Source organism: Drosophila nasuta, chromosome 3 (assembly GCF_023558535.2).
Source record: "Drosophila nasuta strain 15112-1781.00 chromosome 3, ASM2355853v1, whole genome shotgun sequence".
NCBI lineage: Eukaryota > Metazoa > Arthropoda > Insecta > Diptera > Drosophilidae > Drosophila > Drosophila nasuta.
The window spans coordinates 53,114,792-53,132,562 of NC_083457.1; the positions used below are offsets into that span (position 1 = coordinate 53,114,792).

The following is a 17,771-nucleotide window of genomic DNA, read 5'->3' on the forward strand; positions in this document are numbered from 1 at the left end:
CCATTATCGAAAATATGTATCTTTAAACTTATGTTCTTTTTGATAATTTTTTATACCTGATAAGAGCAAAATAAAAAAATAAATGAGTCTAATTATAAATAAATGAAAATAAAAGAATCTTATTAAAGAAAATATTACAAATTGTGAAAGTATCATTATTAATAGATAATAAATAATTTGAAATTCATTCTAGATGCACAAATAACTAGGGATTTTGTGCTGATCTGAATTTTGTGTGAACTGAAATTAATACTTAGACTGCGAATTAAAGAAATTAATAAATAATGCACAAAAAATCTGTTATTCCATAGTGATGATAAAATTTAATTTTTTAATAAGATCTGATAATAAAATAAAAGGCAAGTACGAAAGCTACATTCAAGTGTTCCTAAAAAACAAAACCATGTATTATTCTTAAAATATTCCAAATAAATACTGAATACTGAAAATAGACTGAATACTGAAAATATACTGAATATGCACATGGTCAGCCAATTGAATGTATAGTCGACTGTGCGACAAGACAGTGCGATATTTTTTCTAAAGTATACCGAATACATATACTAAAAAATACTAAAAATTTGCGAGCTCAATCATTTTAATACATGCAAGACTGTAAGATACCCGTTATTTTTCCTAAAATATACCGAATTAGTATAAAAAAATACTAAAAATGTGCAAGCTCAGCCATTTGAATACATGCAAGACTGTAAGATACCCGCCAGCCATTTAAAAAAAGCAAAACAATGCGGTATTTTTCTAAAATATACCGAATTAGTATATAAAAAAATACTACAAATGTGCATGATCAACCAAATGAATAGAAACACCCCAAAATTGTATTATTCTTAAAGTACATCAAAAGTAAAGTATACCAAAAAAATACCAAACAAATGTTTCATGATTAAACGAATGAATGTTTAATAAAATGTTGTAACATTGCAGATAAAATATATTTTTAACTAACTTATTTTATGAAAAATAAAAAATTATTATAATAATTTATTAATAGTTGTACCTAAAAATATACATACTTCGATGATACTCACCATATCACTATAAGATATGCGGTATTTTTTCTTAAAATATACCGAATTAGTATATAAAAATACTACAAATGTGCATTATCAACCAAAAATTAAAAGAAACAACCCAATATTGTATTATTCCTAAAGTACAGAAAAAGTAAAATATACTTAAAAAATACTAAAGAAATTTTTCATGAATGAATGTTTAACAAAATGTTGTAACATTGCAGATATAATATATATTTTTAACTAATTTATTTTATGAAAATTAAACAATTATAATAATTTATTAATAGTTGTACCTAAAAACATTCATACTTCGATGATACTCACCATATCACTTTGATCCATTAAGTGCATTGCAAAGTCACCGCAATTCCCATTGGAAAAATACGATTTCAAATTATTTCGTTTCGTTTATTGAATAGTATTTTCATTATGCTGCTGCTGCCTTTTGTTGATGTTGTTGTTTTATCTTTATTCTCTCTATCTCTGCTTTGTGTTTTTGATTTTAAATTAAATGTAAAACTACAGTACATGCGTGTGTGTGTGTTGGTGTGTGTATGAAGTGGTGTGTGTGTGTGAGAATATTCTTATGTGTTGTTGTTGTTGCTGTTATATTTAGTTATCAATTATGTGCTGCAAAAATCATTTTCATATCGAATTTCAACGCTCAATAATTATGATGATGACAACGACGACGACAACCCAAATAGAGTTTGCAGTTGCTGTCGTTGGTTGCTGATGTTGTTGCTGATGTTGTTGTTGCTGCTGTCTTTCCCCCCTGTATTTTCGCTGTCCTCTCTTTCTCACTCGTTGAATGGACATTGGGCCCGGTTCCGGTCCTGTTGCTCCCACTGCGATTCAGCTGCTGCTCTCGATGTTGTTGTTGTTACTTTTCTGGTTGCTGCTGCTTAATTTGCGGCTATCGTGCAGACGCAACAACTGGGAAACCAGAACGTGTCCGTGTAGAGATTTTGGCCGTTGCCCTGCAGCGCAATTAAACGTTTTTGTACGAACTTCTGCTCGCACCTGGAGTTGTATCCATTGGGCAAGTCGCACAGGTTCGAGCATGTGTTTGAGCTGTAACGGCCAAGCGGGAAAATTATAACGAAAACACAGAAAACGGAAACACAGAAACAGAAAACAACCAAATGCGAAAAATCAACAACTCTTTGCGGAACATTTAGAGTTGTGGGTCGACACACTCACAATAAATAACCGCGAAAGGTCCACTCGAAAAAAAAGAAAACAAAACTGGCAGAGAGAGAGAGAAGAAGCGCCGGCTGCAAAGTTGAAAGTTTAACGAACTCGTTAAAACGGGAATCGCACAATAATTGATAAGGAGTTAAGGCAACACAACGCACAACGGTATATTCTTTGCCTCAAACGCATCGCAATCGCAACCAGCTGTTGCTAGTTCCTTACGCAGGGTTTAAGATTTATGCGCCACTGCGTTCAGGTGCTCATTTGGTTAAGCAAATTGTGCGCTAAGTACTCTCTCTCTCTGAACTTCCGAAGGGGGAAAAAGCGAGAAGGCGAGGAAAGCGAGGGAAAACAAGTAAGAAAGTTACAGTCGAGTGTGCTCGACTGTGAGATACCAGCTACCCATTTTTAATAAACGCAATATTGCGGTATTATTTTCAAAATATACCGAAAATACTAAAAATATTAAAATATACCAAACTGTATATTTGGTATATCGATATAGTACCGCATTCAAAATATACCATAGACGGCATAATATACCAGATTGTAAGCCAAAGCAACTAAGACCCCTAGTAAGTAGGCGTTTTTGCCCATACAAAAGAATTTCTTTAATAACTTCGACAATTTTTATTTGATCCCAACCAAATTTTTAGGAATCATAACTACTATAGTTATTATTATATATACCAAAACTGTAGCTTTAAAATTACACTTGTTATTCGAATTTGTTTATTTACGGGGGCGGAAGTGGGCGTGGCAAAAATTTAAAACAAACTTGATCTGCGTGCAAACATAACAAATGCTGTCGAAAAAAATTATAGCTCTATCTCTTATAGTCTCTGAGATCCAGTGTTTCATACGGACGGACGGACAGACGGACAAGAATATATATACTTTATAGGGTCGGAGATGCCTCCTTCTACCTGTTACATACATTTCCTGCCAGCACAAAGTTATAATACCCTTCTACCCTATGGGTACCAGGTATAAAAAGAGGGCAGGGATTCGCTTCGGACTAAGGGCAAACAATTAGGGCACGCATTGACCGACCCCAGCATACATTCGACTCTCGAATGCAGCCAGCTCTCAATGCTCATTGCACTGGCTCAACTGAATCGTCACCCTATTTTTACCTCTGTTTGCGCTTTTTATTCCACTGCGCTGGCTAAAAGGTTCTTCGAGTTTGAGTTTGAGTTCGAGTTCGAGTAGCGCACGCATGACAGCGGCGACAAAAGGGGGAAACGAAACGAAACGAGACGAATGTCAACCTTCTTGTGCTCTCTTTTCGGGGTGTTATAATTCGTTTAGCCGCAATTATGACACAAAACAACGTGCCACATACCCATACACATACTTCTACTTGCAGTCTCTGCCCACGTGCCCAAGCCTATAGAGCCAGCAGAGACCAGCAAAACCCATAGGGTACTGCATACTCGTAGAGGGTTTCCCCCTAACTAACTCGTCAGCACATTTACCGCGTTAAGGGGAAACATTCTCAAACACTCACACTCACACATTTTGAACGCTGTCCTGCTGCGTATTGACTACGGGAGAGACGGCGAGAGGGAGAGGAAGAGGGGAGCTACGCTGATAGCGATACCTTTGCACTGATTACAAGTGTTGTGTCGAAATCAATTAACCATTATCACAAAAGAAAACAATAAACCAAAAAAAAGTGAAGTAAAAAAACTCCTTTACAATATTTGGAAAAGTATAAACAGTAATGCTGAAAACTGACTGCAGATTTCTGCAGGGTTTTTTTGAAGTGCAGAAATGTATTCAAAGGGAAAATGGATTATGGCACTTTAATAATAGACTAAAGAAATGAAGTATAGAAGGTCTTTAATAAAGGGATTGCAATTATAATAATTCTGTGAAAGAAAATAAGCAGTCTTAATAAGATGAATTAATTTATACTATTTTTGTGTGACGAATTTCTATTACAAATGTATTTAAATTTAAGGAAAGTTTGTCGAATTCGATTCAATTCGAAGTTTATAGAATTCGATTTGATCATTCGACTTGAGCTATGTATCAGTTATGTTGTTGTATCAATGCTAGAATAGTGAAGTTTTTTAATATTTCTAAAGCAAATTGAAATACAGAATACAGATAAGTACTATGCATCTTTTTTTTACTCTATTATGCAGAATACAGATAGGTACTTTACTTATTTTCTTCACTCTATTGTTAGAGTCCCGTAATCCATTGAATTTTCCCTTCGAAAACACTTAACTTCTTCAAAAAACCAAGCAAAACTCTTTATACAATGTTAAGCATATATAGTGACTATTCAAACATTGGATTTGCTAATCACTTATTCTAATTTGTGGGTTGTGTATAAAGAGTGTAAAAGAAGTTCCCAAAGTTTTTGTTCTAGGCATTTTCTGGAAGAGAATTTAGGATATTATCTTTGTTTAAAAGATATTTTACTGCAATTTTCTCTAAATTGCATTGAAGTGTTAACAGTGAAGCGAGCCATCGACTTAAAACGCAACTGAATTCTCATATTTAAATTTTGTGCCTTGCTTCGTCAAGCAGTGCACAAGCAGTTCACTCACATGTATGACTACGTACACTGCTTGCTGTTGTACGCGACTGCGCAGTTTAGCTTAGACACAAACCACAACGACAACTGTTAGCCAACAGAAAACGCTCTCAAATCGCTTGAGAAAAACGCGTGAACTGTTAACAGCATTGAGCTACTAGGGGAATACTTACGCACAGAGCTCCGCCTTGACCATTTGACGGGCTGTGTTCTCCTCGTTGACCACAAACATCCAATTGCCGCGTGAATTGAGCGCCGCTTGTGGCGTTATAAACTGCGATGTGGTTTCGCAGAGCGTTGAGCGCGTTGGACTCTGTCGCTTGGTGCGCTGAACTTTCTTATTGTTGTTGTTGCTGTTGTTGCTGTCGCTGACACCCACAATGTCTAAGAGATCCATGTTGAGCGACACATCACGCGTGTTGCGCTCCTCCTTCTCCTTTTCCTTCTCCTTCTCCAGCTCCCGCTTCGTCTCCTCCTCATGCTCAGCCAAAAGCTGTTTGGCCAGCTCCTGCTCGGCGATTTCCCGCTCCAGCTGCTCGGCTGTGGCCTGAATGGCCTTCTGCTTGAGACTCAGATCGCGTACAAGACGCTTCAGCCAGAGTGTGGCATTATAGGGCGTCTTGCCATTGTTGTAATACAATCCACTCGATGCCCCTCCAGCTGCTGCCGAAGCTCCCGCTCCTCCTCCTCCTCCACCCGACTGTTGATTGCCCTGACGCTGACCCGCGGATGTGTAGAGCAGATAGCTGGAAAAGGAAAAGGATTTAGAAGTGAGAATGTTGGCCAAGAAAGCTACTCACGTGGGTGACTCGGTGGTGGCAGCGTGCGGGGCAAAGAGAGAGTTGCCGCTGCCACGATGGGGCACGCCCCCGAAGGGCGTTTGATAGCTGTAGCCATTGAAGTCTTGTCCATTGCCATAGTCACGCTGCGGAAATATGTACTTGGGATCATAGAAGACGGACGTGACCGATGTGAACTCCTCCCAGGTCTCGTCCACCAGCAAAGAGGCCGCCTCATAGCCCCATTTGCGTACGAGACTCTTGATGAGATATCTGCAAAAGAAAAGTGTGAAGACAATGGCGATGATGCAAGAGATCTGTGTGCGTCGATAGCTTGGGAAAGATGTCTTATGCAATGGGGAAAGACATCGAGGAAGTCGGACAAGTAGGCAATTTGTTTTGTGCCATTAAATCATGTTTAATATTCAGCTGATCGCTTGCATGAATAAGGTAAATACGATTACAGTTATTCATAAATTGATATGAGTACTCGCACTCACACTTCTTATCAACGGATGCCATCGCACATGCCTGTCACGTGCCACAACAACAAAGCAACAACTAAAATCATAAAATAAAAAGTTGAGGTGAAAACGGCCTCCGGCATTTCCCATACGGAATTTTGTTGATATTTATTTATTTATTATTTTCGTTGTTGTTGTTGTATTTGTTTTTTAGAATTATGCAATCAACAAATTCCGTAGGCATCATAAAAATGACTACTTAATTGCTCAGACTGGCGCCAAATTGCGGCCTTAGCTCGGCGTCGAGCTTATCATAGACATTAACATGCACATTATCATTATCAAAATTTCATTATCATTGCGTGCAGTCGCAGTCGCAGACGCAGCAACTAACGCACATATTATTTAAATCGAAGAAATTTTCTCTAAAAATAGCAACACATGTGGATAGTCACGCCAGACTCTGACACAAGCCCAAATCAAACTCATTTGAATATGATCAACTCTGATGGAATTCTTGCAACAGCGACAGATAAATGCTCTTTAAGACTGACCAGAGCTATGTATGTTATAAATATTTATGAAGAGTTGCAAAAGGAAAACAATTTTGGCATATTTCTCATAAGTTCACGGTTAAAGAAACAGTTTTTCGCTAATTTTAATCATTAAAATGCACATAGTTTAGAACTCATTATAGTACAAACTAGAATTTTAAATTGCACTGCTTGCAATTGCAGTCAAGAACGTTGCAGTGCACTGCTTGCAGTTTGATGTGTACTGCATAGCAAGTAGTGCATTTATAACTTTGAAATTAAATCATTTTAAATTAAAAATAATGCAACATAGTAATATCAAAATAAATGAAAAGATGAATATGAAATAAATGTTCAATGCACATATTTGTTTTCAATGGAATTAGTTTAAATTAATTGATGTTACTTATTTAAAATGAATAAATGCTAGACAACAACTTGAATAGTTTAGAATAAAATCAACCCTTTTCTTTTGTCTTAGCTGCTATACCCTGCGGGTAGTGTATAAAAATGCTAAGTTATGCAGAGAGGCATTCATAAATATTCGAGAAGCACGCGGTGCGTCGTCACAGACAAAGTGTCTTGAACTGTCAATTCAAGTTTATTGGGTCAAGGAGCTCTGCCAGCTGGTCGAGCAGCATCAACCACCGCAGCAGCAGCAGTAGCAGCATCACTTCACAGCTTTAACTTGCGAGTACGTGAGCTAGCGTCGCGGAAACAGCAAAAGCAGTTAGTTAGCAGCTAGCAACTAGTCTAGAGACGATGCAAAAACAAGTTTTATTTTCGGCAGTTTGATTTTTTTCTTTTTTTTTTTTTTTTGGAGATCGTGCTGTGCCGTGTTTCGGTATTGAGCCGACGGACAAACATTTGTTTGAAATGCATTTGCATTTATTTTGTTGCTTGTGGTTTCCTCAACTTGTTGTTGTTACTGTTGTTGTTGCTACATTAAGTGTGTTATTTATGTGTGTTGGCATTGTGTGGCCATTAGCCGGCTCGAAAAAACTTACGTGGGATAGTTATCGACATGCTCGCAATAGGTTTTGCCGGGCCTGGCACAGCTGCAAGCAGAGAAGATATCACAATGTAAATAAGTGCAAAATATACGAAATTAATATACCCCAAAAATACTAAAAATATACTAAAGACTATATTTGGTATAATGACATGCAAATAGTATATACAAAATATACTAAAGACTGCAAAATGTACCATATAACAAATCAATTAATACAAAAATACTAAAAATATACAAAAGACTATATTTGGTATTATGGCATACAAATAGTATGTCCAAAATATACTAAAGACTGCAAAATGTACCAAATGTCAAATCAATTAACCGCAAAAAATACTAAAAATATACCAAATGCAGAATTTGATATATTAATATACTACTACATTCAAAATATACCATAGAGGGCCAAATAAACCAGATTGTCAGAATGCATGGACAGACAGATGGACATGTGCGGTGTTAATTTAAAAATATGCTAAACTAATACACCACAAAAATACTAAAAAGTATACCAAATCTTATATTTTTGGTATATTGATATAGTACTACGATCAAAATATTTCAGAGAATACAAAATATACCAAATTAAAATACCTTAAAAATACTATAGAGTACAATTATAACATATTGCCGAAGTATTAGTCTTTGAAATCTAGCTGCTCATACGGACGGACAGACAGACAGACGGATATGTGCGGTATTAAATCTCAAAAATTACAAAAAATATACTAAAATATATATCTGCCATATTTATAAAGTACTACATTCAAAATATACCACTTGACAAAGTGTTAGTCTCTGATTAATATCACTATGAATATTCCACATAAATACGATTTAGTTATGTCTCACTTACTTGGGCGTTTGTCCTGGAGGCGCTGGCAGAAACTGGCAAGGCGGCGCCCCATATAAGCCGCATGATGGCGGTGAGCTGAAGGCAAGTGTAGTACAAGCTAATATCTGCAAAGGTTTGAATTTGTATATGAATGAGCGAGAGAAGTGGGGAAGTAGGAGAAGGGGCACTCACCACATAAGTAAAGAGAATTCCACTATAACTACTAGAAGTGTCGAGACGGAGACGGAGACGTGTAATACTCTTTGTCATTGTCAATTCATTCGTCGTTGGGTTTTCGGATTGGGATTTGCATTTGCATTTGCGCGTTTGCGTTTTGCTGTTCAGATTCAGATTCAGATACCCAACTTGACTTGACTTTAGATAGTTTGATTTTTGCTTCTCTCCTTTTTTTTGTGCTTTTTCGACTGTCTTATTTTTGGTTTGTTTGGCAGCAGCGGCGTGATGTCAGTTTTGGCTGATGAGCTGAAAGTGAGTGTCGAGTAATGTCGAGTGTTGGATTTTGTTAAAGCTTTTTGTTTCGACTGGAGAAATTGCAATAAATCACTTAATTATGTACGTATCAATTATACTAAGTCAACTTGTTTCGCCATTTGTTTACACAGCATGCCATTAACTACGCTTACACCTCAATCAGATCTTTACAATATGTGATTAACAGATTAATGGATATCGGTGCTTGGCTACTTTGAATATTGTGTATGGCATGTATATGGAGTATTCTTTTAAATAATTTTTGATATATAGACAATATATTAATGGACTTGTTTTTATTATTGGTTGACACTTAAATGATATGAATATGAAATATAAATCTATATACTTAACAATAAAAGAGACATAAAAGTGTCTTTATTAATGTCATTAGTTTAAAGATAAACTGAAAGTATTATTAATTTACTAATAATTATAGCAATTTATACCTCAACTCCTAGAATTTCAAAGATTTGTAATCAATTTAGTGATTCCACAGTGAAGAAGTTAAGTGAGGACAAGCAAATTGTATTTGCAAAAATATTAACAATATCAATCTTATCCGTATTTTATCTTATCGTATTTTATTGAAATAACAAATATAATTTCTTATTGCAATGATATGAGCTAGAGCAACTAGGGCTCTTAAGCTTTAAAATATTAAAGTTGTCATCCAAATTGTATTTCTATTTCTTTAGCTAACGCTTAAGATAACTACATAAATTCAATTGAGTTGAGCTATGTCTTTGTAGAGTAAAAGAAAAGTGTTGATAGCTTTAATAAAAGAAGCGCTGTCGAATAAAATTATAAATCTATTTTCTATCTATCTATTTTCTGAGATCTAGTTGTTAATACAGACGGACGGACAGATGGACAGATAGACATGGGTGTTGACCCCGATGAAGAACCCCGAAATAATAATAAACTTTAAAGGATCGGAGATGCCTCCTTCTGTCTGTTACATATATTTTCTGAAGGAACAAAGTTCCTTTTGCCCTAAAGGTATTCGGCATTCGTTTAAGATAAGGTATTTATTTTTTAAATATTGCGTAAAGGATTTTTTTTTTTTGTAATACTGTTTTCAGTTTTAATATACTCAATTTTTAAAATGAACTTTCAGTTTCCTCAACTAACGTTTGCATTTTTTAATTGGCTAAGCTCAATTTAAGTAACCTCTTCCGGACAGATTCTATAAATATCACTTTTAATACAACGTCTTCACCATACGGGCACACTCTTTAAACTGGTGATTAGAATACAAATTTTGATAAACCCTTCTGTTTTCAAAAAGTTAAAAGTATTATTACACTTTAGCTTATATAAAATTGTATTTTCATTTGAAGTTTTTTTAAAAAAAAACTTTAAATTTCTTTGACTAGCGTTTCCATTGTTCATTTATTTGCTTTTCCGTCTTGGTATCCTAACACTAAGTTTAACTAAGTACTTTAGAGTACTATTAGCTCATAAGCTAAGCTCAATTTCTGCAACCTCTTCGGATGATGCAATGCAAATACTTGAAGTTTGCTTGTCATAAATTTTCGCATTGTTGACGCGGAAAATGGAAAACTTCACGCCGTTTGTAGAGCAAACAATTGCAATGTGAAGAATGACAACAATATTAATAAGTGTGTTTTCCACACTCTGTCTTCAAGTCGAAGTTGGGAACCTCAAAGGCGCTAATTTTATTAAAGGCGGCCGAGTTCAGTTGAGGTTGTGACGCGAGTCGAGACAATTGCGAAAATAAATTGCTAAAAGTGAAAGCGAAGACTCAGACTCAGACTCAGACGCTGACGTTACCAATATTCATATGCCACGCCCATTGGCTTGACTGGGTCGTAAATCACAAGTCAAAAGCTGCTAATACAATGGGCAATGCCAAGTTGCAATTGCTGCTGCAACTTCAAAAGCTGTTGTCGGTGGGCGTTTTAATTGGCATCGCAAACAATCGATATATTAACAAATGGTTTCAATTGTCGAACGTGATTAATATGATTATTAAATAGCTGCTAATTGAGTAAGCTGCAAATCGAAATTAGAGCAGAGTCTATAATTGTGTCATCAACTAAATTGCATTTGTATTTTATGGGCAATTCCCCGAATAGAATATTATGATTGCATAAAGCTAATTAATTGCTCTGTGTTTGCGTGTTTGTGTTTTTGGCAGAGAGCTCACATGTAAGTCCCCCCGTTTTGATAACCGTTACGAATCGCGAGTAGCTACCGCAAATAGTAATAAAAATAAATATTAAAATGATAATCAGAATATAAATACCAAAGCTGAAAAGGCTGCTCAAATCAAGAGCAAAGCAAATCGAAACAATGCGATCGAGTTGACTATTAAAAACCGGATTCCGAGACAAGCGTGTGTCTCTCAGTGCCAGGCCAAGTGTTATAGATCCAAGAGATCAACAATGCGAAATACTAACAAAAAAACACAAGTAAGAAAGCTACAATCGAGTGTGTGTGACTGTGAAATACCCGCTTCTTATTGTAAATAAGTGCAAAATATACGAAATTAATGTACCCAAAAAAATACTAAAATATACAAAACACTATATTCGGTATATTGAAATACGAATAGTATATCCAAAATACACTAAAGACTGCAAAATATACCAAATAGCAAATCAATAAACCGCAAGAATGTTAAAAATATATCAAAGACTATATTTGGTATATTTATATACTACTACATACAAAATATACCATATGGGAGCAAATATACCAGATTGTCCGAATGGATGGTCAGACAGACGGTATTAATTTTAAAAGATACCAAATTAATATACCACAAAAATACTAAAAATAATACCTAATCTTACGTTTTTGGTTTATTGATATAGTACTACACTCAAAATAAAGCATATAATACAAAATATACCAAATTAAAATACCTTAAATATATACCAGGGCTATATTTGGTATTAATAATATAGTACCACATTCAAAATACACCATAGTATGCAAAATATACCATAAACCAAATTAATATATTTGGTATATTGATATAGTACCACATTCAAAAAATACCATAGAGTGCAAATATAACAGATTGCCAGAGTATTAGTCTTTGAAATCTATGTTAGGTGCTCATACGGACGGACTGACAGACAGACGGATATGTGCGGTATTAAATCTCAAAAATATACTAAAATATATATTTAGCATATTTATTCAAGGTGTTCATACGGACGGGCAGACAGACGCTTATCAAGAATATAACATACATATATGTTCAGTCTATAGAGTCGGGATGACTTCTTCTGTCTATTGTAATACCCTTCCACCCTATGGGTTACCGGGTATTCAAAAGCATGCTACAATTAGATACAGCGACAACAAACAGGCTGTGTTTTCGAATCAGCTCCGTCATGTCATTGCGTTTCAATAGAACAAGAGAATGAATGAGAGACACCTGCTGCCCGTGGTTGTCTGATAGGATTTCCGGGATCGCTGAGCGTGGTCAAGGCTTCAGCTTGGGGCTGTGGCTGTGGCTGTGGCTGGAGGCTGTTGTATGAATAGTACTTGGACAGCTTGTCACTTTCGTTTTCCATAAATCAATCAACTATGAAACGCTGTCGCTGTCGTTGTCGATGTCGTTGTCGCACACAAAGGCCTCCACCACAACAAAAGGCCCATAAAATTCCATGCGCAAATGAACACAGCATCGACAACAACTTCGACTACCACTACGACTACGACAAGATTTGAACCATTTGCGGCAGTTGTGCCATTTGGGCTTTTGGCCATTTAGCGACATTGTCGTCATTCATCGCCTCCTCCATCTGCTAATGGTGTCGACTCGCCCAGCATTGACTCCACTCAACTCTGACACATACTTAGTTGCACCCACGCTTCACGCTTCACACGCCACATGCCACACTAACTCTTGGTATTTCCCATGTTGCGCAGGCGCCGCTCAGAGACAACCACAGCATCGACCACAGCACAGCACAGCGCAGTCTGTTCATCAGCTCATAAATCATAAAATTGCCTTTTGTTGTCGTTGTTGTCGTTGTCTTTCTTGGCTGCTGTTCGAGCAATTTTATGGCTTATTGAGTATTTAGCCATTTTGCACGGCATTAAGTCATTTGTCCAAAAAAGCACACAAAAAAAGCGAATGCATAGAAAATTCGCGAGCATTTTCGCAATCAGACAATTTGCAAGTTATTAAGAGTCAAGAACTCTTGCCCACTCATAAAATGCATTTTTGCATAATTACTCGAACTTGACGTCACATCATTATGGCCCACAAATTATATGGCCACAATAAACACATTATTGTTATTGCCAAAAAATTATGGCTGTCAAATTTTTATCTATTCGCAAAATCTTTGGTAGTAAATTTTTGAATTTTGGGCGAATTTTTTCATTTGCAAAATATGTTTGTTTAATATGGTTTTTCGTCTTTGTAGTAAGATTTGTTTATTAACATTTTAAATTGTAATAATATATATATAAAATGAGGAAGGAAATAAATGCAATTGTTTCAAACAAAGCAACTCATAAATATTATATTAAAATCAAGTATTAGAGCCACACTCAATTGTGTTCGACTGTGAGATACTCGTTACCCATTTTCGATAAAAGTAAAACAGACTATATTTGATACATCGTCATAATATTACATTCAAAATATACCATAACGTTGAAAATATGCCAGTACAAATAGCCGATAGCAGACATAGCATTTTTCTTATAAAATAAGTTTCTAAAAAGATTCTAAAATGTATATTTGATCGAAACCAAACATTTAGTTATAATCAATAATATAGTTAATATTGTAAGTACTAAAAATCGAAAAAGTCTAAATCAACAGTAAATTATAAAAATTCGTTGAATTTGGAATAAAACTCTGATAAAAACTAAATGTACCTGATTTCATATAAATAATAAAATAAATAATTAATTTTATAATAAATTACTGTTAAAAAGTATATGATACAAAACTTCTCTCTGTCTCGATATTGTTATACAACAATTTGTTGAATTTGAAATGTATTTCGACTATTAAGACTATACCCGATTGCATCCAAATATATTAACTTTTTATAAATTACTGTTCAAAAATAATAAAAAGTTCATTTTATATTGATATTATTGTACGAAAACTTGTTGAAATATTTATTGTAACCTTAAATAAATTAATCCGAAATTTTAGGCTAGATTCTAGTTCATAAAACATAAATGTTTATGAAAAATGAGTGCCAAAAAATAATATTAAAAATAATTTAATTTTCTTCTAATATCGTAGCATGAAAATTTGTTTAAATTATGAATACAATTTTAAAAAAATTTATTAAAAATTAAATGCTTATCAAAATGTAGTGTCATAACTTATATAAAAAAATGTTTTCCCCATTTTGATATAAATGTATAAAAATTTGTTGAGATGTTTTACAAAAAGTATATGGGAATAAAAACTGAATTCTGTTTCCCTAAAATAACCGTTGTTGTTATATTATTTCTCAATATTCTGCTCTGAACATTTGCAAGAATGTTGTTCTGTCTCTCTGCCCGAAAGTAATTCGATCTGTCTACTTTGCTTTCATCTCCGAAAAGGTTAAAAGTCTTCGTAGCATAATTTCATGATACTTTCGAGCTAGTTTGAACAAGATTTTTGCATTTTTCTATAAATTTATCTTATGCAATCTGCTTATGTGGCTTTTCCAAGTAAATATTGTGAATCACAGATACTCGAATAGTTTGTCGAAACTAGAAACTGTGTTTTCTGTCTTTTAATGTATGTACATCAAAATTCGCAATAAAATCCACATAAAATACAATAAAAGAAGAAACTAAAAAACCAGACGATTAATTGCTGATATAATTTTGCCCTTGTCGAGGGAATAACAACAACTTTAACTTTAACTTCAACTTGAAGTTGAAGTTGTCTGTCTGTTTGACTATTCGTCAGTCTTGAGCTTCGAAAGGTTTTATGGCAACATGTGTGAGGTTGCAACATCACGGAATTCTGGTCAATCAAATTTTCCACAAGCTTCCATAATACACCACAAAAAAAAGACTCCCACTCGCCCTTGTCCATGGATCAATTAGTTTAGCTTTCACCCATTCATTTGGACTTCAATAAAAATGATTTAACTTAATTTGGCACTAATTTGGCAGTTCAGAGTGAAACAGAGACAGAGATAGAGACAGAGACAGAGATGGAGAGACTTGGTTTGGGATTTTGGCAGCTTGGAAAGACAATGGACCAAGCGATATAAATACCGAAATACCAATACCAAAAGATCGCTTCATTATAATTTTTTAAGCATATATTTTATACTTGAGTATAACTGAGAAATTAAGCACGACTTTTCAAGGCTGTCAATGTTTGTTGTTTGTCTCGTTGTTGTTGTTATTGTTGTTGTCTGTGCTTTGTTTTTGTTTCATTGGCTTCATTTTATTTAATTTGTGTATGTGTTTCTCTCTGTGTGTGTGTTTTCTATTAAATTTTTCGTTACATGTGCTTCAAAGTTTGGCGTACAAATCGAAAGATGTTATAATAAATCAGTCGAATGTTTGTCCGCAGCGGAGTTGAATTTATTGTATTTAATTTGCTTTGGCGCTGACGGCGGCAAATTGAAATTAATATGCAATAATTAATTACTCACCTATTGCTTAGTAATTTATAAATAAAAATGCTTTCAGTAATTGCGATGCAAACTCAATTCGAATCGAATCTCTTATTGATCTTGAGCTGATTTTTGACACAATTTCAAATTCGCACTGCACTCGAGCGATTTAGAATTAATGCTCGTAATTTAAACAATTTATATTTATATATAATACATATGTATTTTATTTTTGTTGTTTTCTCTTTCTTTGTTTTGTTTTGATATTTCAATTTGTGATTTTATTGTGGTAGTTTCGTTTTAGCGGCAAAAAGCGATTCACTTGAAAATGCGACTAATTAAAAAACTTAACACGTTCGAAACATAGAAAGGCAAACGCGTCCAAGTCGAAGATTTCAATTTTAATTTCGACAGAGGTTTCGTATTCGTTTTCGATATGTGTATTTGTGTTTCTGTATTTTTTGAGTTTCGGTTTCCGTATCACGCGGCTAGCCCAATCGCGGCTGCAGCTCGTAGCCAACTGAGCGTGGGGCCAAAACTTGGCTTCAGCTTCAGTCTATGAAGCCAGCGTTCAAAGCAGCTGCGGTAACAACAAATACTATATATGACAGACGTCATGCCGGTTAGTCAACTGCACTTCGACACAGACAGAGAAAGAGTGACAGAGAGAGAGAGAGAGAGAGAGAGAGAGAGAGAGAGAGAGAGAGAGAGAGAGATCACAATCATGCTCGAGTGAGAAAGAGATTGTTGAGATATCTGTTGACTGATCGCACAACCTATGAACTTTTGACGCAGGGCCCCAAAAAAGTGATTCATAGTGCATCAGCGTAGCTTTTTGTATCTGAATCTATCTTCAGCTATCTTATCTTTCCTCCTCACAGCTAACACCGGAAGTTCATTAGCTGCTCTGACAGCCAATTTCAAACAATAAAGCGGACTTTATTTTATTTATTGTCAATTTTTATTATTTGTTTTACATTGTCGCGAATATGCGAAACTGTAATAAAGTGAATTTATTTAAATTGTAAATTTCGTTTTTTTTTGCGCTGACTGCCATTTTTTTTATGTTCATTTTGTATTTTGTTATTTGCTATTTGCTTTTGATGCTTTTGTTGCTGGCCATAGACACAATTCATTGTTAGCAGATGCTTTTGATTTTTATGGCCAATGAAGGTTATTTCAGCTTTTATCTCTTCACCACAAAAACACATACAAATATATCTTCTTTTTTTTTGCCTATACACACAATACTTCCATCGGTGGTATTTCTTGAGGCTGCTGTTGTTACTTTTTGCCAAATGCAAAACTTCTTTGGTCGTTCGTCTCTGGGCCAAGCAAAATACGCAAAAGGCGTTTTAATGACGCTCCAAACACCACGCACAATTTTTGTGGGAGGAATCCTTAGTTTTTTTTTTATTTTTCTTCTCTCTTTGTGTGTTTGCTTTGCATCGATTTTTAATTTACAGTCCATTTAAATCAATTTTCGCATACACGTTTTGTTTTTGCCCCAAAATATTGTAATAAATAATCTTCTTTCGCCATTTATGCTTGCAAATTATTTTTATTGGACATTTTATGCTGCGCTGTTCGAAGCTTCCAATTTGGTTTAAAAAAATGGAAACATTTGAGGAATATATATACTGTTTCTATAGATAATAAATAAATACAAAATATTAAATAAATAAACAATAAATACAAATTTTGAAAGCAGAAAACTTTAAATCAATTTTGAATGATTTTAAATTCTCAAAGATTTTTGTTTGAATTATCTTGCTGGGCAATTCCAAGCTTCAAATTCGGCTAAAAAAATTGTGAAAAAAGCTGAAACATTTCAGGAATAATATATGTAAAACTTTTTTATATAAATATTGTATTTTATTGTAATAAAAATGATTTAGACAATAAATAAAAATGTTGAAGGAAATCTATTGTTAATCAACTTAATCTGTATTATGAATGATTTTGTAATATCTAAGATTTTTGGTCTAATTGTCATATTCTAAGCATCTTTTTTGGTTTGCCAAAAATAAGATGAAACTTTTCAGGAAAATAAAGAATATATAAAAGTATATTTCCTACTGTTAAGGCAAAAATTGAAAGGAAATCTCTCATTATATAAAATTAAATATTTTATACATATGAATATATCGAAATTGTTCTTCAAAATTTAATGTATTTTAAATAATTTTATATTGTTAAAAATGTTAAACTTAATAAATAATGATTAAGAACTTATTAAAAATATTATGCAAAGCTCTTACAAACTCTTAGTTGGGTTTGAAACTGTTGA

General features: G+C 34.4%; 1 protein-coding gene across 1 annotated transcript; it reads right to left on the reverse strand.

Moving 5' to 3' along the window:
- Positions 1–1,373: 1,373 nt before the first annotated feature.
- On the reverse strand, positions 1,374–15,988 carry LOC132792767 (protein spaetzle 5). Its single transcript, XM_060802236.1, has 7 exons — positions 15,521–15,988; positions 8,604–8,894; positions 8,433–8,536; positions 7,569–7,619; positions 5,586–5,837; positions 4,959–5,531; positions 1,374–2,111 (listed from the first exon to the last, which is right to left on the reverse strand). The coding sequence occupies exons 2-7, from the start codon at positions 8,679–8,681 to the stop codon at positions 1,943–1,945; spliced, it is 1,227 nt and encodes a 408-aa protein (XP_060658219.1). The 5' UTR covers positions 8,682–8,894; positions 15,521–15,988; the 3' UTR covers positions 1,374–1,942.
- Between the last annotated feature and the right edge of the window lie 1,783 nt (positions 15,989–17,771).